General features: G+C 41.0%; 1 protein-coding gene across 2 annotated transcripts in view; it reads left to right on the top strand.

Moving 5' to 3' along the window:
- Nucleotides 1–26,384, top strand: part of negr1 (neuronal growth regulator 1) — a 168,528-nt gene that overhangs the window by 95,857 nt on the left and 46,287 nt on the right. For both annotated transcript variants that reach the window (XM_026142484.1, XM_026142485.1), the window contains exons 4-6: nt 8,595–8,726; nt 23,834–23,954; nt 25,858–26,006. In XM_026142484.1, the coding sequence (XP_025998269.1) occupies nt 8,595–8,726; nt 23,834–23,954; nt 25,858–26,006 (402 nt within the window). The remainder of the gene's footprint in view (nt 1–8,594; nt 8,727–23,833; nt 23,955–25,857; nt 26,007–26,384) is intronic.

Genomic DNA, 26,384 nt, shown 5'->3' with positions numbered 1-26,384 from the left:
AGGAACGGTGATAAAGGGCAAAAAACAAAAACCAACTAAATAAGCAGACAAAACATACATAAATCAATCACCTGGATCACCTGTTGAGAAAGAAAAAAGAGAAAACAAGCAGAAAAAAATAGAGCAATAGAATAAACAACATCACAATGATATATGGGAATATGACAGTAAATACTAAATATTAAACATTATTGTGCAGCACATAAGATCAAAAGAACACAGTGTGCTTTGAGGTAGGAGCCAAAAGGGTGTAGTTTGTGTGTGTGTACACCTGTGAGCATGGACGCGCTTGTTTTTAAAAGGTTCCTTCATGTAATGATCTGCTAGAGGGTGTGGGGGGGCCACAGCCCCGTCCTCCAGGGCATGAAGCAGGTATGGAGGAGATCCAGGCTCCAGACATCCAGAGGCCCCCAGAACACAAGAGACCAAGGAAGACCAACAGAGGGGCAGCCGCGCCACTGTCCCAGAAAGAGCTGAGGAGAGTCCCAGATGAGGGCTCACTCAGCAGCCGCGGAGCAGAAGCCAGGGGGAGTTGCAGTGACGCGCCCGTGAGCTCCGCCGGCAGCCAGCTGCGCCAGAGTGACCGAGCCCCAGGCCGAGAGGCCGAGGGCACCCCACCCCCGAAGTGGCCCGAGCGAGCCCCAGGCTCCAGGCCCTGACAAGCAGCCACCAGGAGCCGGTGTGTACCTGGATGCCCATCCCCGGACACAAAGAACCACCAACGCACCGATGTCTGAGGGGGTCCGCCACTGGCAGGGGAAGTGGTGGGGGGAGATAGGCCTCCTTGGAGGGCCTGAGATGTCCCCAGAGAGGTGCCGTCTGATACCCAACCTGACATATAGACACAGACAAACAGGCACATACAGATACAAACATCCATTCCCACCCTCATGCTCTCATATTTTATTCTCATTTCTAATTTTGTCCTTCCTGGTCACACCAAATGAGTGAAATCCTAACATCGATGGTACCAAAAAGGTTTGCTGCAAATAATGATGCTCTACTTCAAATGACGAACACCTCTACTGCTCAACTTCTGCTGCGTGATAGTGTAGACCTAGAATTGAACTGAATTAAACTGATCACTGGATAACTATTACTGTGAGCGCTGAATGTGTTTCTCTTTGAAACTGATTCAGGAATTTAGCTTTCATAAACATTTAGCTTTTGATTTCTTGGTTAACACTGATCTTGTTTTTAAATAGTTTATTCTTGTTCAAGCGACCGCTCACATCCAGTAGTAGGAACATGTCTTTGTGCAGCTCAGAAAATCCAACAATAAAAAAACAAAGTACACCAAAAACACTGTTGGATGAATAGCAAAGACAGGGATGTGGGATATATAAGCACAACAAAAGGCTGATAGTGTTTGCTATGTTAGGCATGGGAAAACTCATGTAACAGTAGCAATGACCATCCTTTTCCATTTGGTTTGCCTGACCGGGTTTGCTAGCATTTGATAACTTCAGAGATGTCATTATGTTCACATTGAATCAGCACAAGGCTGCATATTTTCTACAGAATTATGAACACTCGCAAACTGGAATATTTAGCTCCGTCAGTTTAATTGGAAGCCTACATGCCACCTGTGTATATCACTAAAGGGTACTGTTGAGCGTGGGAGACATTATTACTCACACCTGTTTCTCATTATTGTGATCTGCTCATGTGAAATGGATAGCATTTGATTGCTTCTCTAGGCTGAAGCGCGTGAAGATTTTTTCCTTTCCAAAAGCCCACAAAGATGCTTGTCTGTGTTCAGCGGAGGTCACGCCCACAATTTTTTTTATTGCACGTCTATGCCCTCGCTATTTGGCACCAGCAATGCTGGTGGTTTCAAATAATTATGTATTTTTATTTTATCAGTGTATCAATGCCATCTCACTGCAGGGTCTCAAGTGTTTCACAGTCAGCCTCATCTCTGTGGTCAGATGTTCCAAACCAGCAAGGTGCAAGTAAGACAGATGACATCTGGTGAAATCAGTGTGGTCTGGTAGCATTTGATCTGGAAACCCAAATTACGTAGGCTGTTCCAGAATAACCCAGCATTTAACTGTCATGGTACCACTCAAGCAGAGCAATTCCCAACCACACTGGTGCAGGTTACTGGTGCAATCATTGTTAATGGTAACCGCACGGCAAGCCAGAATGGCATTATGTGGGTGGATCACAATGCACTTCAATGTGCTGCCCATTTAAAACACAGTTAGTTTTGTGTGCATGCAATATTTTGGTCTGTGTTAATAATAATAATAATAATAATAATAATAATGGATTGCATTTATATAGCGCTTTTTGGAACCCCTCAAAGCGCTTTACAATACCACTATTCATTCACTCTCACATTCACACACTGGTGGAGGCAGCTACAGTGGCAGCCACAGCTGCCCTGGGGCAGACTGACAGAGGCGAGGCTGCCATATCGCGCCGTCGGCCCCTCTGGCCATCACCAGCAGGCGGTAGGTGAAGTGTCTTGCGCAAGGACACAACGACCGAGACTGTCCGAGCCGGGGCTCGAACCGGCAACCTTCTGATTACAAGACAAACACCCAACTCTTGAGCCACGATCGCCCGTGTTGAACCTTGTGTGAGTTCTGCTCAGTTGTGACTGTTTAAGTTTTTTGTTTTCCCGTTGGTTCCGAATCCTGATAGAAGGGTACCTGAATCAAAACAACCAGCAGGTTGATAAATGCCAGAGACCAGTTACTGCCATCATTTAGGATGGACACCAGCTTGCTGCCTACCAGCTTTAATGCTTTTAAGTATAATTACTCATTCTCTAAAACTGTGGACAGCCCACTAACAGGGGCTCCAGACCTTCTCTGCTCCCTGTACACTTTCCTGCTGTTTTTCCTTTTTCAGTCATGTCCCTGCCTGCTGAGATCAATTTTATTTGCTTTTATCTGTTTTGTGTATTTTTAATTGAATTGGTAGCATTTTTATTCTTTTCACCATTCATATGTGAGTGTTGCTTTGTGCTTTAGTCTGCAACTCTTTTACATTTTACCTGCACAAAAGGTGCTATTCCAGAACTGATTAAATGAAGCTCCAGTAAATCAGTGCCGGCCTTTAAGTCTATGTAGTCTTAAAGATGATGGTGGTATTGGGCTTGTGGGGCTATAGAGCTTAGTGGGACTGAACCATCATCACATTAATTGACTACATCTGTGATGCACTAACTGTGACCAGTCACGCTGCCTTCCATTTACCATAATTAAGCCACAGCAGTTTCACCTGGATTCTATGATTAAATATAGACTGACATCATGTCTCATTCCTGTTGTGAATGATTCCAATTTGCTCTCATATCCCAAGTCTTCACTGCCTCTTTTATCTGCTCTGTGTACTCACAGTTCAGTGATATTGAACTCGCTGTGGGTTGTATTTATGCTGTGTCAATACTGAAATAAATGCGAGGTCGTCATTTTTCAAAGCGGTTAACTGGAGGCATCGGAAAGTCAGACGCTTTTTTTTTTAATATCATGTGACTAACCGAGCATAGATGACCCATTCTGCATCAATTTGCTTACCAGGAAAGCTACACTTGTTAGTAGCATTGGAAAATCTGACATCAGACAGATTACAACAGCCTCATTTAATACTAGACAAATCATCCTCAGCGTTTACAAGAATTCTCCAAACAATTCAAGCAAACCTGCCTTAATTTATCTCTCAAATGTAAATACTTTTGTCAGTGAACAAAGCAAACTATCTTTACATCATTGTTTACAGCCATGATTAGTCACGTTGTCAATACAACAGTTTCTTCAAGTATTTTCTGATGTTGACTGCAGGTAAGGTTTTGTAGACAGTAATTGAAAAAGTTGTTGAAGAGCAAAAAGCTGCACTTTTTTCTGTGTGGCTTATATCAGTTTCAACAAAGTTACACATTTCTGTATAAGAGACTGATTGCAAGAGACTGTAAAAGACTCACATTTCCACTTTTATATTTTTTTATACTGTAAATTGTTGACAGCGTACGTCACTGCAAAAAAGGAAAAAGGCTGTACTCTTACAACAGTCCATAGCAGAAAAAAGCATCACAGCGAAACCTGCAGTAGCTGGATGGGACAAAAGATTCTTTCAGTGCCGTTCTGCAAAGGAAAATAAACGTTGTGTGGATGGGAACCTGTGGGTCAAACGATAGCATCATCTGGAGGTGCAGAAAGACTGCGCTCTAACAAGCTATACAGCACTGCAGGTACAGTTCTGACTCAAGAAAGCACTTTCCTATGTTTTCAATTTTAATTTTGAAGTGTTGTAAATGCTTTTTTAAAATATTTACTTCAATGATCAAAAAGGTTTATTTAAAAAGAATATATATTTATAGAGAATGTGGTTGACCGATTATGAAAACATGGTACAACACTTTTACAAAGAGGATCTTAAAAGGCTGAGGTGTTATTCCACACCCTTAAAAACCAATCTGCGGCATTTTTATACTGCAGATTCATATGTAGATTTATGATTGTCTTTCGTCCTGTCTCCTTCCCTTTACACGCAGCTGGTCACGGCAGATGGTTTCATGTCCCTGACCCTGGTTCTGCTAGAGCAGGGGTAGGCAACTCCAGCCCTCACGTGCCCGGTGTCCTGCAGATTTTAGCTATGACCCTCGGTCAACACACCTGAATCAAATGATTAGTTCACATGTGTCCAACTCCAAGGCTCGAGGGCCGGTGTCCTGCAGGCCACTGGAGAACTTCAAGACATGTTGAGGAGGTAATTTAGCCTTTGAATCAGCTGTGTTGGATCAAGGACACATCTAAAACCTGCATGACTCCGACCCTCGAGGCCTGCAGTTGCCCACCTCTGTGCTAGAGGTTCCTTCCTGTTAAAAGGGAGTTTTTCACTACCACTGTTGCCAAGTGCTTCCTGATATTGGCTGATCTGATCTGTTGGGGCTTTCTCTGTATTATTGTAGGATCTTTACCTTACAATATGAAGCACCTTGGGGGTCACTGTTGTGATTTATTGCTATATAAATAAAACATAATTGAATGCAAATGAATTGAAAAATATGTAAGCTTCATGCTTAACATTTTTTCTTTTTTCTTCTAATGTAATCGACCTCCTGTAGAGGCAGGGAAGTGAGTGATTGTGGAAAAACGCTCTTTCCTGTGGAAACTACAGCATTTCGTAATATGTAGCAGCAGTACTTGGCCTTGTGGGTCACTGCTTTTGATTTCATTGCCTTATTAAAGACACTAGTGCATACCGTGGATTTCTAAGCCCTGTGTGTCTTTAATACCAAGTATAGTGAAATGCAATGAACGAAGCTGTGGAATAAGGGCAGTGTTGAGGTCAAGCATAGAGCCGGAGGGTGTGTGTGTGTCTCTGTAGTATGGAAGCTTGCATTTCTTTATAGTATATATGTTGTTAATTAAGTTTATTTATATTGGTCATTTCTAAAGCGCAGCTCTCAGAGTCTTCACAATAAAAAACAAGCATCAGATAACTCTAATCATCAAGCCAAAATGCAACCGCTAATGGGCCGCAATGATCCACGAGAGCTGTGTTTGCAACAAGTAGACATTCATTTTAATGACTATACCTGGTTTTAGCGGTGTCATGTGGGTAATACTAACACACATGCAAGCAATTTTATATGAAAAAAGCAAACATTCTGCCTTCTTTATGATCAATTAGATACTATAAAGCAGTCTGAAAACTCAGATAGCAGATAGCAATGATGATAATTAGGGTATATGGGGAAATTATTATGATTCAGCTGCCCCAAATTAATTGGCAGATTGCATCATTTTTAACTCTATATTACAATGACAGTTGGAAGGGTTTTCAGAGCTGACAAAACTTATCCACTGTGCAGTCTGTCTCTGCCTTCTGAAACTCTTTCAAATTTAAATTAAAATGACTGCGCTATTACAGCTTTTCTCGGTGGCTTTGATGCATTTCAAATGATCAAAACTGCTCGTTAAATCATCTAGTCACTTGTGCACATCATAAAAGCACGTTCTCATTCTTTTGAACAAATTGCCAAATGCAAATGCTGAGAACGATCAAAAAATATACTAAGAAAAATACACGATATGACCAGTAAAGCAATTGTCACGTTCTGGCTTTGCTTCCGTTCAGTAAGTCCACTTAATAGATGGAAACATTAACAATACTATGTAGTTAAAAATGACTTCAATTTGTGTATTAATCTCTTTGTTCAAATACAAGCTGTACATGTATCATCAGGCCAAGGTGCCACACAGATATGTAAGCTATCTTAGATGATTAGCTTACTACTGAAAGCCACCCACTGCTTATATTCAGCAGCTAATGCCTCTTCCCTTGTAATATTGTTGACATTGGGACTTTGTAGCATACCATGTCTCTCAATCTAATGGATTGCTATTTATCTTTTGCTATGAGAGATATGCCCGAGTGAAATTAGAAAACGGCAGTGTGTTATTTAAAATAAAAACCGGTTTGCAATCTTTACACGAGTAATTTAATAGCACATGGAAATACTGTGCATTGCATCCTGGTACTGTAACCTTGTCTAGACAAAATCACATTTTTATTACATCAGACGTGCTCTCCACCATTTGATTACTATATTGACACACTCTGCTGCACACCCTCTCGCACATTAGTGGGATTAAGTCAAAAACGAAACAAAGGCGGTGCACCCACTGAAGATTCCTCTTCACTTGTGTCCCAGCCGCTTACCATCCAGCTCCACAAAATTAGAGCCCTTTGTGTGATGTCTCCATCCATGTGCTCTCTTGGCACACTAACTGGTGTGGTTTTTCAGACACATTCAGTGCTTATTTATGGATTGTTTTCTCAAACGCTGGCCCTTTTATTTATTTATTTATTTATTTTGCAGTTGTTTGTGTTGCCACAATATCTTTGCCAAGACTCTTGGACTTCATTGTTGCCACCACGACAGTGTGAGGAGAGACAAGAAAACTTATTATCGACAGTTCCTTCGGTTTCAAGTTTTTTGACACAGTGGTTTGCAGATAAAAAGAAAAAAATGCCCACCAGGGTTGGAGAATGTGGCATTACATATAAAATCCAGCTCACTTGCAGGCAGCACCGAATGGCAGCTGTTCTGGAACACAAGTTGTCTTTATTCCGACTCCTCTCTTATAAGATCTGGCTAAATCGGGGTTAAATCTCTGTGGTTTTCTGTATGGTACACTGTGCTCAGTTTAACTTGACTGTGTGCTCTGTTTGAATCCCATGCCTTCTGAGTCTGGCCACACATCTTCCATCCCAAACCACCATTACCAGGCTGAAAGGTTCTGTATAAATAGATTTCACACTGAGCACCACTGGGTTGGAAATTAATTGTTGTCTGGGGAAAAATCTACCACAGTTTCTCTTATATGTACACAGAGCAGCCTGCTGAGATATTTTAACCATTTGTTACACGCACACTCACAAGCTAAATGATCTAAACAGTCTTATAGGTGTGATTTTAATCGAAACAGAACGTGTCTTTGCTGTCAGTTGGAGCTTATTGGCCGTGATTATCAATAATTGGACAGATTTTTCCATTACGTTGCTTTAAGTGGCCGGTTTAACATGTTAAATAGAGCTTCAGATTATGCTATTTTCAGTGTCGATTAGCCGAGTCGTCATTTTCATATTTCATCTTCCAGTGAAATTGTGGTTATATATAAACGATGTATTCATACATAAAGAAGCACAAACATAAGCACACATACTGAGAAACAGGTTCCAGATGAGTGCTAAATAAATGGCAGCAATGATTAATTGGTTATTAAAATAGTTGTTCATTAATTTTGTTTCCATCAGTGACTCAACTATTCATTCTAACGACAGCATTAAATAAAACAATGAGTGGCTTACCCATAATGCTGGCTGAGATAAACTTCATTTACATTCATTCGCTTTGGCTAAAAGTGTGTCATAGCCTTGAACACTTTCCAGCATTTGCTGCTTTGCCTTTCTGTCTTTCAGCTTACATCCTTCAGATATAAAATGATTAAGAATTCCCACATTTATGCCACTAATGTATTTATTCCTGATGGCTGTATCCGAATTGTTCTGGAAACCATATTATTCTGTGTCGCTCTACTTTTCTCCGCGTTATTATTAATGCAGTTTCTAGCATCAGAAATTAGCCGAGTGAGTCTATCTCTGTTAGCCTATTTTAATTTGAGTGTTGAGTGGACATCTTTGTGTGGATTTGCATGTTTAAAGTGGGCCATGCCACTGTTGTTATGCCAGTAAAGCACTGACATGTGCATTGAGCCATCAAATCTGTCTGTCTTCAGGGACAGCTCTAACTGCATTGCGTGGGGTTGAGCAAACGATGAGCGGATGACTGGGAATACACCATTATTACCTACCGCTGTATCAATATAAATAGATCAATGCTCTGCTGGTCCGCTGCTATTTTAGGATGCAAGGAAGGTAATCAGGAGTTCAATGCAATATCTAATTGTATTGCATCTTCTACTCAGACTTAAACTTACAAATAATTTGCTACAAATGAGGCCTTTCCACCCACTAACCACAGGCAGCACAAAATGCCTTACGCATGCGCGTACGTGTTTGTATTCTGTGTAGACATGGTGGTAAGTAGTTTGCCTCTATTCTTCTATTTCCAGCCAAGAAGTATGACAGTGGCGAAAATCTTAACATCACTGGGATCACAAAGGACCAGGCTGGAGACTACGAATGCAGCGCTTTAAATGACATTGCCTCTCCCGACACCAAAAGAGTAAAAGTCACAGTCAACTGTAAGTACATCTCCTTCTTCTTCCTTGGGTTCCCGTGTTTTTTTGTGCACCGGCTTTGCAGATCCACGATCCCTGACGATGCACTTCAAGAAAGTATACTATCCAGAAGTTTGAGAAAGTCGAGAGCTAAAGAAGTTTCTTAATATTTAATGCGAGAATTCCCTTTTTGTCGGTGCATGTAGATGATTAATTCACACTAAGGAAAGGTCTGACTGTTCTAAGCACTATTCCATTATGCAGGTAATGAGTCTTTCAAAAGTGTGAGGAGACAGTAATGAGGAGCCAGGGCATTAATGAATGATACTGGGCTTTAGCTGTCGTGGTCACATAGAAACCACCACTTGTAAGTAGAAGCAGAATTCGGGTGCTTGACTATTATTGCCATTCCCTTTTCTTTCAGAAGTGCTCCTTTGCTTCACTGTTATTCATTGAAGTTTCTGTATAGATGCCCTCTGCTAAATCTCACTTTTGGAAAAGCTTATCAAGCACTCATCGACAGCGATGTGGGGAGGGAGGGAGGGGGAAGTGAAAGAAAAAAGGCTCGTCTTGGCCCAGTTAGTGAGTCGCATCCAGAAAGCTAATCGTGCAAGTTTTCTAATTCGGGTTTTAAGAAATTGACACGTACTTTTTTATATTCATTTTCAAAACGATTTTTAATCTGTTTCTGCAGATCATCTGTATCCACCTCCATGTATTAAGACAGTGTTCATGCCCGCTTTGGTACAAAACCAAGAATTGTGGCCATTATTTCTGGGTAATGCCTGGCTCTAATGAGCTGGGTCTGAGTGAAGTTTCAGAGGCCAGTTATTTATAGCTCTACTGAGACGTGGGTTCAAGGATGAAAAGTGCTTTGACAACTGGCTGTGTCTTTATGGTACAGAACAAAGGAGATGTTCTCTGTGATTGATAAGGCATGTCATAGTCAGACGCTGAATTTTAAGCTGAGACGGCGGGGTTATGTGGGCTTAGCATTCGAACTGAGTGAATTGATTAGGAAGACTTTTCTTTGCTGTCAGACATAGTCTTCACAGTTTGAGCCCCTGAGCCATAGTTGGGGTGGGAGCGTGTTGTATTTGGTCAAGTGCTCAGGCCTGCTGGACAGTTATCTCAGGCTGCTTCCGCCATTGATTCGCTCGTTGCTATTGATCTATACCGCAGACGACAATGATCCAGATATCTGTCTGTGACTCCTTTGATCTTATTGTATAAATTGGTTTCTGAGAACTATTTATAAATTTCCCTTTGATCTGATATTTTACATAATCCTTCAGTACAGCAGATATTGAGTTGCTCCGCTTCACAAATAGAAAGTGTCTCTATTACAAAAGAGTTAAACGTATGGACCAAAAACTCTCGCACATTACATCAGCCTGCAGGGTAATGAATAATTAGTTTTTGTAACACAGCCAGCCTAACTGCAACACCTTTATGGAATATGCTATAAAAATGAAAAATGTAAAGGAGACAGTTTGTTGGACAGTGTTATCAAAAGCAGCAGGAGGATGTTGAGCGATTACTTTGAAATGAGATTTTTAGAGTCGATGTCAGTTGAAAGCCATTATCTCCAAAGTGTTTCTTTTCAGGAATGAAGTAACACAGCCTTCAGTGAGGTCGATGATAATTCATTTTTGAAATAATCCAATGGGTCTTAAAAGGGGTTTTTTTTGTGCGCTAGCGAAGTGGGAAAAATATCACCTTTTATAAAGTGGCACGCAGTCCTTAAATTTAGGTGAAGTATCGTTAAAGATCCAGATGCTATAAAGTCATTGCCGAATGACCAATTAAGAAGAGGCTCCACAGTCGCCCCTTTCTCTTAATATAAAATACACAAAAAACTTTCATGTAATTTAGGAAAGGAGGCATACCCTGCACGAGCTGTCTTAAGAAAAATGAGCTTGTGGATTTGTTTTTCCACTTTACATGTGCAGTACCATGGCAGTGTGTTTGGGATCATTGTCAACAGTACAAGTGCATCTGCGAACAGAGAAACCTTTGTGCATTTCCAGTATTTTTTGACCAAACACCAACAAAATATTAGAGAAATGCTTTTAACTTTTCACACATTCGGACTCGTAATGCTGGCATCGTCACACCTCAGTGGCGGTGCATCTTACCCCCCAAAACACCTAAAGTATTTATGATTTTTTTGCAAGTTTCACATTCTCAAACCCATCAGGTGGGCCAGTTCAGAGATTTTGCTGGGCCCGTTATGGCTCTCGGGCCATTGGTTTTGCACCACTGATTTAGAGAGACAGCTTGATGGGCATCCGCCGTACACATGAAATATCTGATAGAGCTCTTGTGTGACATGTATACACATTTTCATTCATAATTTGTGTGCAGTAAGACTAGAAGGTGTCTGATAAGTGTTTGAGCAGGCGCTGTACATCTTTGGGGCCACCCTTTCAGTTATAAATAATGGATTTCATAATTATTTACATGCTGTTTGAGCTACTGCAAACACTGTCAGATTTTTCTAGCCTCACAAGCATTTCACACACGAAAGGTCCTGTGTTTTATTACGGCTGTTTAGCATTCAAGGTGCTGAATAGGTAACAGAGAAGAAGCAAAAAATGCAGCTGACGTTAAAGAGGCAGGACTTTGTTTGTCGGCTTCCTCAAATGGGACTGAAAAGTTCTTCAATATTTTGTGCCCTGTAGCTTCAAATAGTCAGCGACTGTTTTCAGAGCATTTTGTCAGTATGCTTTTCATGCTTGTATTTTTCATCAAAGTTGCCTCTTCCCTTTTCTCTCTGCATGGTGACTGGTGACACATGTGCTCATCTCTAAAGATAAGGAAGCAGAATGAATGAATTAAAGTTGTCCATTGGAGCGACTGATTTGGCCACAGCAGGCAGAGCTTTAGCCAGCTGGTGGCCACTCTTCACTGCCTCCTCTCCTCACTGGCACACTTCTCCTCCTGTGAAGTAAAAAGAGAAGCATTTGGATTGTGTCCCAATCTACTGTATCATTCATGCTCTGCTGTCACACATCAGGCTGTATTCACCAGGCACCCAGGAGTGTGGGCTATTGATGAGGGGCTGAGCGTATTAAAATCTGTATTAAGATAAAGACATTAGCTGACATGGAAACTCAAACAAGAGAGAATAATTATGCAGCAAGAAGCAAGAAATTAACTTTATTAAAAATATTACACTGCATGGACACGTGCTCATACAGCTGTTTTACAGCTGTATGTCTCACAAAAGAAGCCTGCTAATTTTGTGAAGGCCCTCCTGGGAGACTGTGCAGGTGTCAGTTTAACTCTCTAACTTAAACAGTACACAGCACAGAAATTCAAATATTCTTTTTGCTTTTTTATTAAGTCACTCAACACTGAACTATGAATCATCCGAGCATAAAAAACACACCTGACTCTAAGAAGTGTTTCTAAGAAGCCGTTCTTAAGGGAAACAGGACGAAAAGCTGAGGTTTGCCAAATTACACAAGAACTAGAATGAAAATCAATGACAGCAGGTCTGATGGAGTCATGAATACTAATATTCGGTTCAAATAGTCAGAAGTGGGTGTCTGCAGCCATCTGCAAAACACAGTGGGGGCTCTGTTTGGTTTGGAGCTGCATTTCAGCCAGTGGTGTCGGGGATCATGTCAAAACTAAAAGAATTATGAATGCAGAAACGCACAGACAGATTTGGATTCGCCCTGCGATGCCATCTGGAAGCCATTTCATTGGCAGCAGCTTTAATTTCAGAATGACAATGATCCCAAACACACTGCCAAAGTCGCCAAAGCACACCTTTTACAATACTGGCAGTAGAAAAAAGAAAAACGCACAATGGAACATTACAAATCATGGATTGGCCTCCCCTGAACTCTGGATTTTCGATCATCTTGACAAAGAACAAAGCAAAAGGCAGCCAGCATCCAAATAAGAGCTTTGAATGTTCTTCAAAAAGCTGAACTATCTGTGAAGACTACTTAAAGAAATGACGAAAAAGCTTCTTAGCAAAACACAAAGAAATGAGAGGTGGAGTAACAGAAAGGGCGCAGCGTTATCGTTCGATATTGTTAACGGTGTAAGCGGCTATCGTGGCGTGCTTTGACCCCATTATGGTATCACCACTGATCCTCTTTTTTTCTTGCTAACAGCAGTTAAATGAAATGAATTCATATTCATCAGTTAGTGAAGTCTGTAGTATTTTTTCCTTCATCATTCTAATAAGACAGCATAGGATTGAGTGACACTGACATTTCAAGGGTTAACAGTCTAATTAAATACATGTCCAGACAATTTTGTTCAAAACAATGGCGTTTTTCAAAGCTGTGGGTATAGCTGACCTCTGGGCTAATTGCAGATTAGGGCCAATAATTAAAATAAGCAAACCAAGGTAATGAAAATAAAATTAAGCTCGAACATATTTGCAGTTTTAATAACACCGGGCCACTAAGCCTGCCATTTGGTTCTCTATGATAGGAGGAGTTAGAGGCAGACGTTCGCAGGCATTGTCACTGCCCGAGTGTTAAGTCCAGTACATGTAACCCCAGCATGGATTTCTCTAAGGCTCAAATGTCCTACCTTCATGTGGCAGCATTAATTAAATTATGGCCTGAGAGGGCTTCTTGCCTTTATGCTCCTGGCGATAAATGAACGGCGACTGAATACTTTTATCATCTAAACCTGAACGATGGCAGTCATCCATAAGGTCGCACTAGAATCAGATTGGCTTAAAAAACCCTACTTGGCGAAAGAATATTTCAGCTGTGATTCTACCTGATGAAATTTGATCTCTGACCTACTTTTTAAAATTTACATATTCATCTTCACTGCAGGTGGGTGCCGTTACTGGCTGAAATTCTCACTGCACAGTGTGACTCAAAAGCATAAATATCACATCTAGGTGGTTGAGTCGGAGGGATGAATGAAAAGGAAACCACCGTGGAACACCTCCGCCTGAGATAAAACGCTGGTGTTTGATTAATTAATGAAGCCACCTTGTAGCAGATTGAAGGCATCCATCACTAACACTACAGATAAAACAATAACAGAAGCCTGTTTCTGTTTTAAGACGAACAATCAAAGGTGTTTGACCTCGCTTTCTAGTTTAGGGAGCTCTTTTCCTCCAGAGAGAGGTGTCGGCTCCTCTTATTGAACGAGTGAGAATACAGGGTTTGAACATCATCATGTTGCAAGATGAGATTTGACAGTTTGCACAAACTTTAGTCACACACGGAAGAAACGGAGACAGCTAACTGTCTTGTCGTGCTACGTTTTATTTGCCCGTCACTGTTTCAGTTGCTTCATCTGAAGCTGTTTGAAATATCTAGAGGGAATTTGATAGCGTGGCACAAATGTTTACATAAAGATTTTAACCCTAACTCAAAAAACTCTGGACAAAATTTTACAGAAAATGTCAACTTTGCAGATATCCAGATGTTTTGCAGAAGTACAATTTGGCTATTATCTGAAATAAGAAGCACGAGGAGGCGACATAGAGTCAGTTATTCATTTATTTTACGTTTATCTTCTTAAGATGAACTTAAGAAAATGAAATCAGCAGGGTTCTTTTAGGACTCTTTTACATGCTTTTACATTGGGCTACATTCCTGTTAATTTTAGCTTATTTAATCAAATAATACGTTTAAATCATGCATATATTCACCTGACCTACATCTCTTAGAAGCTAAATATAAAGGCACTCCATTCATTATACCTCCACCATGAATGTAAATAAAGCTATAGAGAAGTACTCGACTGCTGTGAGATCCTTCTGAATTTCTCCTGAAGCTTGGGAAAAATAACTCAGCGATGCGATAACACATCTTTTCAAATTCAAATTTGTCACACACACACAACCATACACAGTATGACATGGGGGTGAAATGCCTGTAGCTGTACAATGCCCGACCATTAAATGACAGAAGAAAAGTTTTACAATATTTACAATTTACAGGTTACTACAAAAATTTACAAATTAACTTAGGAATTTACAGTAAAGAATGTGAAAATAGCAGAAGAGATTATAAAGATAAGGATTATAAATTATAGGAATTATAGGATTATAGGAAATGTGTGGTGACGTGTGTGAGAGTCCAGTCCTACACCTGGTTCAGGCCCCGAATAGCCTGGGGGAAGAAGCTCCTCTTCATTCTCTCTGTTTTGGCCTTAAGGGAGCGGAAGCGCTTCCCAGACCTCAACAGTGAGAATAGTCCATTGTTGGGATGGGAGAGGTCCATCATAGTCTTCCTAGCTTTGGACTTGCACCGCTTGGTGTAGATGGACAGCAGGTCAGGGAGCTCTGATTGAATGATGCGTTTGGCCGAGCGCACCTCTCTTTGCAGGTCTCGTCTGTCCTGCTTGGTGCAGATGTTTGCCGTCAGGACGCTCTCGATGGTGCAGGAGTAGAAGTTCTTGAGCACCTTCAGTGGCAGATGGAAGTCTCTAAGTCTTCTGAGGAAGAAGAGACGCTGACGGGCTTTCTTAACCAGGGAGTTGATGTGGCAGGACCATGACAGGTCCTGAGTGATGTGGACACCCAGGTATCGGAAACTGTCCACTCTCTCCACTGGCGTGCCACTGATGATGAGGGGTTTGTAATTCCTCGCCTGCTTTGTAGTGAAGTCCACGATCAGCTCCTTAGTCTTGCTGATGTTTAGGAGGAGGTTATTTTCCTGGCACCAGGTCTCCAGGTTCCTAATCTCCTCCAGGTAGGCCGTCTCGATGTTGTCGGAGATCAGGCCCACAACAACAGCTTTGTCCGCTAAGTTGACTATTTTCTAATTTACGTTAGCAACCATTGCATTGTTTTTCCTGCACTTTACGCATTCATTATGCTGTTTCTTAAGGTGTATCTTGAGGCAGCTGAAAAGTTTATTGTGTTCCTTTGCAGCGCAGACAAAACGCTTTGAATATGATTTATAATCGGTTGAGATAACTTGTGCTAAATCTGAAGTATTTCCAACAACAATGATGATCTTCTTTGAGGGACAAGCTCTTCTCCGTCTGCTGTGGCAGACATTAGAAGTTTGATCTCTGTCTGTCTTTTAGCATAGCTTCAGTCATCGAGTCATACGAGTCCAGGAAAGTTCAAGTTGCTCAGTGCTGGGAACAGCTGTGATTGGCACATGCTCAGGTGCCACTTGATATGCTTTTACTTTGTGTTCTGTAGCTGGAGCGTGTGTTTTTATTATTGCTCAATCGTGGTCATTAAACTGTGTCATCACGCCCTAAATTAACATTATTGGTATTTACCAAAATGATTGTAATGTTTTTGTAACGATTAACCACCAATATGTGCAAGCTCGTTATTCAAAATGATGGTTTTATAAACAGAATGTAATTATTGTCGTTCGCCATTATTTTCAAATTTACTGTTTTAAGGCACAGTAGAATTTTTGATTAAGATGTAAAACTAGTTATTTGCTTGCATTCCTGAACAGACAGATTAGTTTTAATGGTTGATGTCGTGCTTGATTTATTAATGAGCTCTCAGAGAAGTCCAGTGTGCCGCGAATAAAAATGTTGATTACATTTCAGTGAATTCAGTGAGTTTTATTTTTTAACAGGTTTTTTGACAGATTTCTAAAAAGTATTTGTGTTTTCTCTTTTTAACTAATTTGTTAAGCCCTGTATACAAAACTTTTCTCCAGGAGCCAGGAGGCTTGTCAAGTTAAAAGGCATCAATTACTAAAAGGTTGAGGTGAATGTATGTAAGAGTTTGCATGTATAATTTTTACCCTATGTGGATTAGAGAAAATGCAAAATAAATTCAAACTCGTGGACCCAGTTTGTTTGTTTTTAACCATTGAAGATGTGTGCTGTACACAGTTCAAAGAAACGATTGAAAGCCCAAAATTCCCATTATATTCATGCCCACGGTGAGCGTATACAAACTTCTGACCGCGTGTAATTTTGTATGACAGCATCCCTCGATTCAGGCTAAAGCTTTAACCAGTTCAGGTTTGTCTTCCTTTTTAATATCACTTTGGCTCCTTCGTGGCAAGCTTGCTTGTCAGAGTGAAAGCGTACCCTGTATGCTTCGGAGTTTTCCAGCCATTTTTACGCCTCCTTCCTCCTCCAGTACCCTGCAGCTGTGAATTCTGCTCACATATTCGCCATGGCTGTGATTGTAAAAAGAAGAGCACCTCGCTCTTTCCTGCTTACACTAATTGTCCAGCAAAACTGTGATCATTTTAATCACCATACACATCAGAGCTGCTGTGAGCAATTTAACCAGTGGTATTGATAGCTTTCTGAAAAAAATAAATAAATCAGAATGCAGGAGCACACTGCGAATACTTCTAATTCTTTACATCACCTGGTCTTTTGTTTGCTCCTAACCTTCCTTTCCCTCTAATACCCCAGCCGTCCAGGCCTGTTTGGAATTCAGGCCCCGGCCTGGTAGATACACCCACAACATGCTCCTCTGCTGACAGAGTGGTTGTGGGGAGTCACGACCATCTCTGATAAATAAGAGACTAAAGTTGTTTACTTGTGTTCAGTAGACACATCTTCATGACCACCCAACATTACAATGTCAAGTAATGACACTGGAGTAAACAGCTATTAGCGGCGTGTGGGCATGCTTTATTTATTTATTTATTTGATAGTTATTGAATTTACAAAGAATCATTATACACCATAACAGCTGCATAGAGGTATGCAGGATTTATTACATTTTGCAAAATGCAATGACCTACATACTGTGTGTCCATATCAGGCTCAGCGCAGCGGTGGATGGTGAGGTTGAATCAAAGGTGGAATAAACGTTCATCGCACAGTTCAATGAAAACTGGCGTCGGGAGTATTTTCAAATCAGACACGCAGTCTCCGTTGAGCGTTTGTCGACAGTTTGCCCTATCTGTTGAAATACTGTGGCTTACGATTCAAAAGAGAAGGCTTCCTAGAATTGGATTCTGATCCAATCCTAAGTAGAGTTAAAGCCAGTACCCTCAAGCTGTTTGGATGTAAATCCATCTCTCTACATCTCTCCAAAGCTCTCGTCTTGATTGCTATTTGGATTCCTTGCTGCATGAGGGGCATGAATAAATGAGCGGAAACTTGATCTTCTGCAGAATAAATGTTCTGGCTAGTACACTTCCTTTTTTTCCCTTTACTTTTAAACATTGGCATCCCATTTTAGTGACAAAATAAGTAATAATGTTGAGCGCAAGGTGAATAACATCACAGGCTTACATGAAATCGTCTATAACATGGTTATTATGTTCACACAATCGGAGATGACTTACTGCGCTCGCTCGTAACAATAGATTAATGACATTTCCGCGTGTGTCGACTGTACCATTGTCTTCATCGGAACAGCTCGCCAGCTCGTGTGTATTTAGGAAGATAGGTGAGGATTTGTGTACCTTGAGCCATTTAGTGTTAAACACAGACAATAGATTGAATCCCTGGTGTTGTCGACCCACACAGTCCTACACACTAAGCTGGTTATTTATATGCCTCGCATTGTATAAAAAGAAGGAACACAATGTTCCCTAGCTGTTCTGAATAGAAATCTTAATGAATTAATAAATCTTGGCAGTAGAACCATTCCTGACTGAGGGGGGAAAAAGCAGGACAAAGAAGCCCACAGATGGCAGTGGGGAACAGTGTCTCTGTGTATAAGCTGACAAGTCATGCACTGATGAGTCCATTTCTTAATTGCAATGAAAACTCATTTTCAAATCTGGCTGAAGAGGTAGGGTTATTAATTGATCTTTTAATTAAAAAGCCTGCGTTCTCCGGGTTCTCTTGGCAAACAATAGTATGTAGCTAAATAAATCATATTCATCCTTGAAGCACACCAATTAATCATCAATTGTCACACGAGGATTGTTTAAGGGACGCTACTCAGCGAAGCCTTGTACATTAAGGTGTTTTGCTTTGTGAGCAAACCCTGTCCATTAATAAAGGTCACACTTGTTATGTATCTTTAAAGTGTGTGTATTTGTACAGTTTGCATAGACATTTGGAGACATCGGCTTTGTTTTGATAATGCAGATGTAATGGCTTTTGGTTCGTGATCGATCCGTAACTGCCCATTTGTCACCTGCCAGAGCCTTACACTCCTCATTTTTCTGCCATGCTTGTACTATTCCTGGACCCAACCGCTCACCCCCATCTGGTGGAGCCACCGTGACTTTAGGCATGATTTACAGCACCACCCCAGCATTCCCTAGACATTAAATTACCTGGATTATTGGGGCTTCATGGTTTTTAGTGCACTGCTTTGCATTACTCTCCAAAATCCGGATGGTGTATAGCACAATATATGATGATATAAGATATGCCAGCAAGGTAAAATTGGACTTATTGGATTGTACTGGGTTTTATGGTTGTGATCTGTCTTAACAGATCGCAGTGCCAAGGTCCAAATTGGGAGAACTTGATAATATTGATATGCATATAAAATTATAGCATTTTGCAATACCTGCAATGCTATAAGAGAGATTTTTCTATATTAGAAATCGCTGAAAGACAATTATTGGACCCAAATTGCTTTTTGAATTTGTCCATTTGCAGAAATACAACTGGCCTTCAAGAAAAGCTTTGTATTCTTAGTTACCGCTCTTGGAGTTTTGCAGCCTGTAGTGCTCGTATTGTATGCTGGCCAGTGGGATGATGCATTTACATGGTTCAAGTTTTCAAATTAAGTGCAGCAAATAGAAAAATGCTTAAAAACATTTGACTTTGCCTTTGCAAATAACCAACATCAGTTCCAACTCCACACTTTTTTGAATACGCGGCATGTTGCACGACTGGATCGCTGGTATTATTATTATACTGCGCTCTGTATTTAGAGCTGTGCTGTGGAACGGATGAGCACCTGAAGTGCCTAACATTTTTAACAGCACATTTTTCAATCCTTTCATTGTCTTCGTTTGATTTTTTTATCTGAGCATTTTAACCAACTACTGATGGAGAACAGTAAACCTAATTAACTATAAAAATAGGAAATCCTTTGAGTCTAATGAAGAAAGCACAGTGTTCATTTGACAAATAGCTGATCCAGCTGGTAATATATTAAAGGGAACACAGCAAAATAATCCAGAGAGGAAATGCACATTTAGAAAAACAATTTTCCAGCAGTTTTGTGGTTTGTAGTTCAGGGTCTATCCCTGGGTCCGAATGGATGTTTAAAGATATGCACATAAGCTTGATTGGTCAGCGTACCATAAAAGCAGTGAGTGTGTGTTACATTTTTCACAGAAAGATTATTTGCTAAACACGTCTGCAATGCTCGATTCAGTCAAATCCAGATAGTCTGAACAGTGTAGGTAATCATTTTATTAGAATCGTGGTTGTTTCTCAGTTACTTTTCATAAAACCTCTCCATGCAGGGCGGCCATGAAAAAACCCTCCATGCAGGAAAAACCCTCCTGGTATAATAAGAATGAAATAAATAAAAATGTCTCTATGTGTGAGGTTTGAAGTATTGACTCACCTGACTGAGCCACCCTGTCCACTGTCCTAGTAACTGTACAACACGACAGCCGGGTCACCCTGGTGCTTTCAGAGCCTTCAGATAATCGATGGCCCCGCACAATACCACCAATGGAGGATTACGAGGACTTGCTAAGCCTCTGCTGGTCAGCATACTACATTGATTTTGTCATACTTGTTATTGGCTTATATTTCTGTGCTGCAGAGTACTGTTGCAATTTTCTCTGCTTCTTCTCATCTTTTTCTTTAAGTACATCTGTTCTGTAAAGCGCAGTGTCAGACACCAGACACTCTGATGTTACTTTATTATGTGCTTTAGAAACTTTTGTTTTCTTTTAGTTGCTGCAGGTTGTTACTGCTCCTCTGCAAAGCTGTCTTCGGGTGCAGTAACCACTAATGCTGGTTATGTTTAAATATAGCTCTGAAGTAATCTGTGATGTTTGAACAGATCTTTGAAGTTTCTGAAGCAGAAAAATTTTGAGTTTAGACCACAGACACAAGGGTACACACACCCACAGTGCACATTCACACACAACATGCACAGGCATCCAGTCAAGGTCTACTAATACCCCCCCAGCATGGGGTTGAACATTTCATGCAGTGATAAATGAAGAGGAAGAGCCCTAGCATAACCCATTGCTTGATTCACTATCTTAAGTCCTTCAGATTATTCAGCAGAGCAACAAAAGAGGGAACTAATGGTATAATTGGCACACATGCAAGGACAGAAAATCAACATACGCTAGTCCTATGAATGTGCTCATTAGGATGCAGAGGAAAGGTTGGTGGAAGGGCATCCATCATCACAGAGCACACTGTGATCTTTGTGTGCCTCTCTTACATGATTTTATGACACGTGTACAAATGATCACATGCTTCGCTTTCACCTTGCCCAAATCTGTGGCATTCCACTTCATCTATCTGCGCTGACTGTCACAGGCTGCAGGGAAAGACTGTGCATGCATTGGTTCCATGCAGCTCTTCAAACCAAGGCCGTCTCACAGAAAGTACTGAATGATCAAAGGTGAAGGATTTGTAAATCTAAGCGGATAAAACACATGAATGCTATCCTGTTCCGTAGGAGTGAACCAGATTATGTCTTCGTTGAATTTCCGTTGTTTTGGGGGAGTCCGACGTGCTGGGGGTTATGTTTAGAAGCTTTTTCACTCCATACTCAGGTCTCTCCAAATGCAATTGAAAGTAAAGTCTTGCAGGCTCTTGGCCAAGTCCTTCCACTGGAAAGGGGCTTTAGCTCAGACTGACATGTCATTCTTTAAAGCTCATTGTCAGGAATATAAATAGTCCCCATCTTACTTTCAAACTTGGCTGGGCAATTTACTGCTAGCTGCAGGACTGGTCTAAAGAGCGCGAGCGTTTTCCATGTATCATATGCTTTTAATCAGAAACAGTGTGAGTGACACAAAGTAATTTTGCCCTGTCTTGTATCTGAAATGGCTGTGCATCTGCTTGGTTGTTCAGAACAGTTTTATTGTTTGTCAGGCTTTTGGAAAGTCAAGCCAAGTTTACACAATACACAATGTCAGATTGAGCTCTGTGTGATAGTGTGATTGGTTTTTCCTGTTTCTTTGCCTCAGTGTTCAGTGAAGAAGCAGGCGATCTATGAAGGTAAGCTGTCATAAAAATACCAGTGGGTTTAAGCCACTGTGTGCATTCAGCTGGGACCAGTTTAGCGTTGTCTAAAGGTGCCATTTTATTTACCCATCACAGTTTAAGCATTAATTGAATTAATATTATAACATTAAGCAGAGTATAATACAATCTTAATCATTCATCTGATGAGTTGGCTGTTTATTTTACCCTTTGATCTCCACTTGGTAAAATTGAGTCAAATGCATTGAACTAAACCTAATAGCTAATGCTGTTTGAATATTATAATGCTCATCTAAATGTTTTACATACCAAATAAGAAAGCACAGGACAGTTACAGTTGTATTATTGATTCAGTCCCAGTAATCCCACTTTGCGTGTGCAGTGGAGTTCAGGAGTCCCGGCACATTACGCCCACTCACTCGCTTTGAATCCACTCGACAATTACCTACACATGGACTTACTGTGCTTGGCCATTAATTGGATTTTAATGTCAGTCATTATTTTGACTTCCACCTAAGAAGAAAACAAAGTGATTGGCATAAAATGCTTACACTCCCCCCTTTGTTTTTCTTTTTTCCCACTGTTACAGCCGTGCACTTTTACAACCCCCTAAAAGCTCAAACTCACTGGTTAGTTTCAGCTCAAGCCTTCGACTGAAGGAGACTCTTTGGTCAAAAAGCTCAATATCAAGGAAGCAGAACTCGCAGGGCTTCCAAAGGTGAACCTGCCCAAGTATTTTTTTTAACAGTTGCCTGCAGCTGCTTAAAAAATTCACATACACCATTGACCAGAATAACCTGGAATTTTGCTATAAGTGGGCAGCCTTATGGACTGCTGTGCACTGGGGGACCCTGGCAGGTTAAAGACCATTTAATGTTCGATCCAGCTGTGTGGGACAGCTGGATCGCATTACCCCCTTAAAGCCTAAAATATGAAATAATTGCCAGAAAATTTTTGAAAATGAAGAATTTATTGAACCATCTGACAAATTGGTTTAAAAATGATTTACATTTTAATTTCCATATACGATTTTATATTTTGTATCATATTTGCTACATCTGACTTCTTTTTTTAAATTGCTTAAAAATATGTTTTGCAATTTATTTAGTTTTTTTAAAGAGGGGGCGGGGGGGGGGGGGGGGGGGGGATGTTACACTGATGATGTAGAAGTCTCACAAAAACCTGCATGTATCAAATATGATGCGTGCACCTCTACAGGCTGATGTCTTGAAACGTCCAGGACTGCAGTGCATCAGTGAAAACAGCTTCTGACACATGCAACAACGTTTTGAGAGTGTCAAGAAAATACAACTTGTGCTTTCAAGTTTAAAGACCATCCGACTGGAGAAATCTACCAAACCCAAACTGACTTACATACCTGTAAAAAAAGTTAAACTGATGGTATATTCATGGTGACATTATTGGGCCGTTATTTAATTTTTCATTCATTTTGGTATCACTGATCGTAGCTGTGGTCTGGTCTGCACTTGTGTTGGTTTTCTTATTCACTGTGTGACCTCTTAAACACGATGGCCCATCTCCCGAGTTTAACCTGTAGTTACATTTTAGATGAAATTTGAAATGGCCTTTTTGTTTTTGGTCTACCACTTTAATTATGTTGTCAATCTATAAAACATAAACACATTACATTATTTCAAGGCTCTGTTGCTTGAAGTGGAGAAGGACTGGGTTGCTTTAAAAGCCATCGCTGCCTACATGACACTGGCAAAGAGATTAACACCACACTTCAGCACATGAAAGGAGTCTGATTTTGCATTCACTGAACCTGCCTCTGCCATTGAGTCTTTGAACTTCCATTAAGCCATTTATCACCATGCAGTGCAATTTATTTGAGTTTCCTAACACAGGGGATGGGCGCCCTCTCTCCTCTCCAAATATGCCTTTGTAGATTTTGAATGTTGAGCTTACACCGCGCAATGTCTGCACTGACCAGGGTGTCAGCAGTTGTCAAGTGCAGCCACCCTTTGCCATCAAAATAAGAGCATTCACCGCTGTTCTTATGCAAAGGGCTCATGGTAATGTTGTGGGTAATCTTGCTAAGATGTCTTCTTTTTATTTTTTGTTTTCTTCAGTTGCCCCATCTATCCACGACATAAAGAGCCATGGAGTCGGTCTGGGACGCACAGCCCTGCTAAGATGTGAGGCTGCTGCAATGCCTTCTCCAACATTTGAGTGGTACAAGGGTGAAAAAAGGTGAGTTCGGATTGTTTACCCCTGCATACCCGCATAGACCTTTTTTCATACCAGATTTCTTCTGCATGTCATTGAACTACAGGAACATGTGTAATCAATAAAGGAGGAAAATCACTGCCTTGCATTTAGGTGAACTTACAAGCCTCTGGTATTGTGCACGCTGTTTCACCGTGACTCTCGATGGAGCTGAGGCATTGTTAACGAAATTAGTTTCGTGTGTCCTTTTCTTGCTATGACAAGTCGACACGCCATGAAAAATGGGCCGGTAGACACAAATATAAAGAAATCCGTATGATTACCCGGGAATACTTTTTTCCCGCGGAAGTCTAAAGTCCACATCTAAATATCAAATTTTTACTGCAATCGTTCACGCTGACATTTGACAATAACGCTTGTGTTATTAGGTCACACCTTCACTTGATAGAAAATGTATTACTTCTGCTTGTTTGCTTTTTTTCCAGAGACAGTGCATTTGTTTGTTCTGCCATCCATCCAGCCTCTGGGGAGAGCGCACAAAAATGTTCCAGCGAGAGTCATTTGTGCCTTGTCCTCACCTTGCATCCTAATAAAATGTTTGCTGGCAACTGGCTTAAATCATTCGCGACACATACATCAATCAGTCTAGATTCAAGTGTCAGTTCTTGAATTTAAAAACCAAATTACCCCTATTACCCGTCATTTACCCACTCCTGGTGAGCACAATTTCAATCATCAGCTCACACTGTGCTAATTGTAATTATAGGGTGGATTCAATTTATTCAAATTGCTAAGGAGGCAAGTTGGCGTGATTCTAGTCTTTACTTAATTCAAGGACTTGTTCTTTCTGTGACTTCTTACATGGCTAAATGTTGATTTCTTATTTACTCCTCATTATGAGCAGGACATTAGTATCGGGACTTAAGCATGGAGCACGTGTAGCTGCTGTACAGCATTAACGCTGCCTTTTTCACTGCCCAATTACTCGTCATGTAAAATGAGCCCCACTCCTGATTTTGGCTGAGTGTTGATGCAGCTATAGCATTGCTGCAGATGTCGTTTCATTTGGTCGATAATGGAAGGCGTGTGGCGGCTTCTGCAAGTAAATCTTTCTCGATGCATCGCCACTTTCGCTCTCGGATGACGGAGGAGAGCATTGACTAGTTTCACGGTGAAGTAAAGAGGTGAGACACATGCTGAGATTATCAGAGAATGTTCAGCTAACATTTGAGGAAATCGCCATGGGAGAGGGAACAACAGATTTGCGGATATTTGCTGGACATAAGGTCGCACATAATGCTTCAACCCAGAGTGACTCTCAAAGCGAGTCGAGCCAAGCTCGAGATCATGGGGGGCACAGCAAGGCCAGGATAGAAGTATGTCTCCGCTCTGGAGGATTTTATGGTTTATATGTTTAAATATGAATCTGTAGCAGTACAGGCAACCGCTGAGATGAAAACAAGCTGTACCATCTACAAAAATCCCACAATCAGGATTCATAGCATATGCCTGTGCTGAGTGAATTTTAATCTCTACAGGCTGTTTAAGATCATCACGCCCACAACAGTAAACAATTTAACATTTGTCAGTTTCTTAGCACAGATGCCAGGCACAACTGTAGTAGGATTTATTATAATCCGGCCGCACCTGCAACAAAAACGATGAACAACACGTCAAGTGGCACCCAGCTGGTTCACCTCTGGGTCATTTCTCTCTCCTCGCAGTCCTTCAAAGCGTCTCTCCAAGGCAGACCAAGGGATAAATAGATCTGTTGAAGAGAGTGATGAGCCACTACACAATCTGAAAATCCACTAAAGATGACAAACATTTGCGCTGCCCTTGACTCTAGCCGTTTCCACCCCCGTTACTTTGTGTTCGGGGAGAGAAATCAAAGCATCATTTGTTGTGATTGTGTTCTGTTTTTCAGGATTATCAAGGGTCAGGGCATCGACATCAAGAGCCTCAGCTCCAGATCAGTCCTCACAGTCACCAACATGACAGAGGATCGTTACGGGAACTACACGTGCGTCGCCTCCAACAAGCTAGGGACGGCTAATGCCAGCGTGCCTCTCAATCGTAAGTTGTCATTCTACCTGCTTGTGGCTAACTGGAGTGCTGAAGAGTCAGAGGGTTGGAAGAGTGTTGTGGATGTCAGTGGGGGGTTCTCTGCCCTCAAAAGTGTTTTCATTTTTTGCTACAATTTTCTTGTTATAGAAAAAAAAGGTTTAACCCCAGTGGAAGTGGTTGCCCACAGATCACCAGTAAAAAAAAAAAAAAAAGATTATTTCCTAGACATCCGCTTTGTGAATCAGTTGTCTATTATTGTTAGACATCGTGTGTGTGTGTGTGTGTGTGTGTGTGTGTGTGTGTGTGTGTGTGTGTGTGTGTGTGTGTGTGTGTGTGTGTGTGTGTGTGGGTGGGTGCGTCTGCTTTTTAAGTCTACATCTGCATGTG

Source organism: Astatotilapia calliptera, chromosome 15 (assembly GCF_900246225.1).
Source record: "Astatotilapia calliptera chromosome 15, fAstCal1.2, whole genome shotgun sequence".
Classification (NCBI taxonomy): Eukaryota; Metazoa; Chordata; class Actinopteri; order Cichliformes; family Cichlidae; genus Astatotilapia; species Astatotilapia calliptera.
The sequence above is the reverse complement of the archived record's forward strand: the minus strand, read 5'-3'. Positions and strand labels throughout refer to the sequence as shown.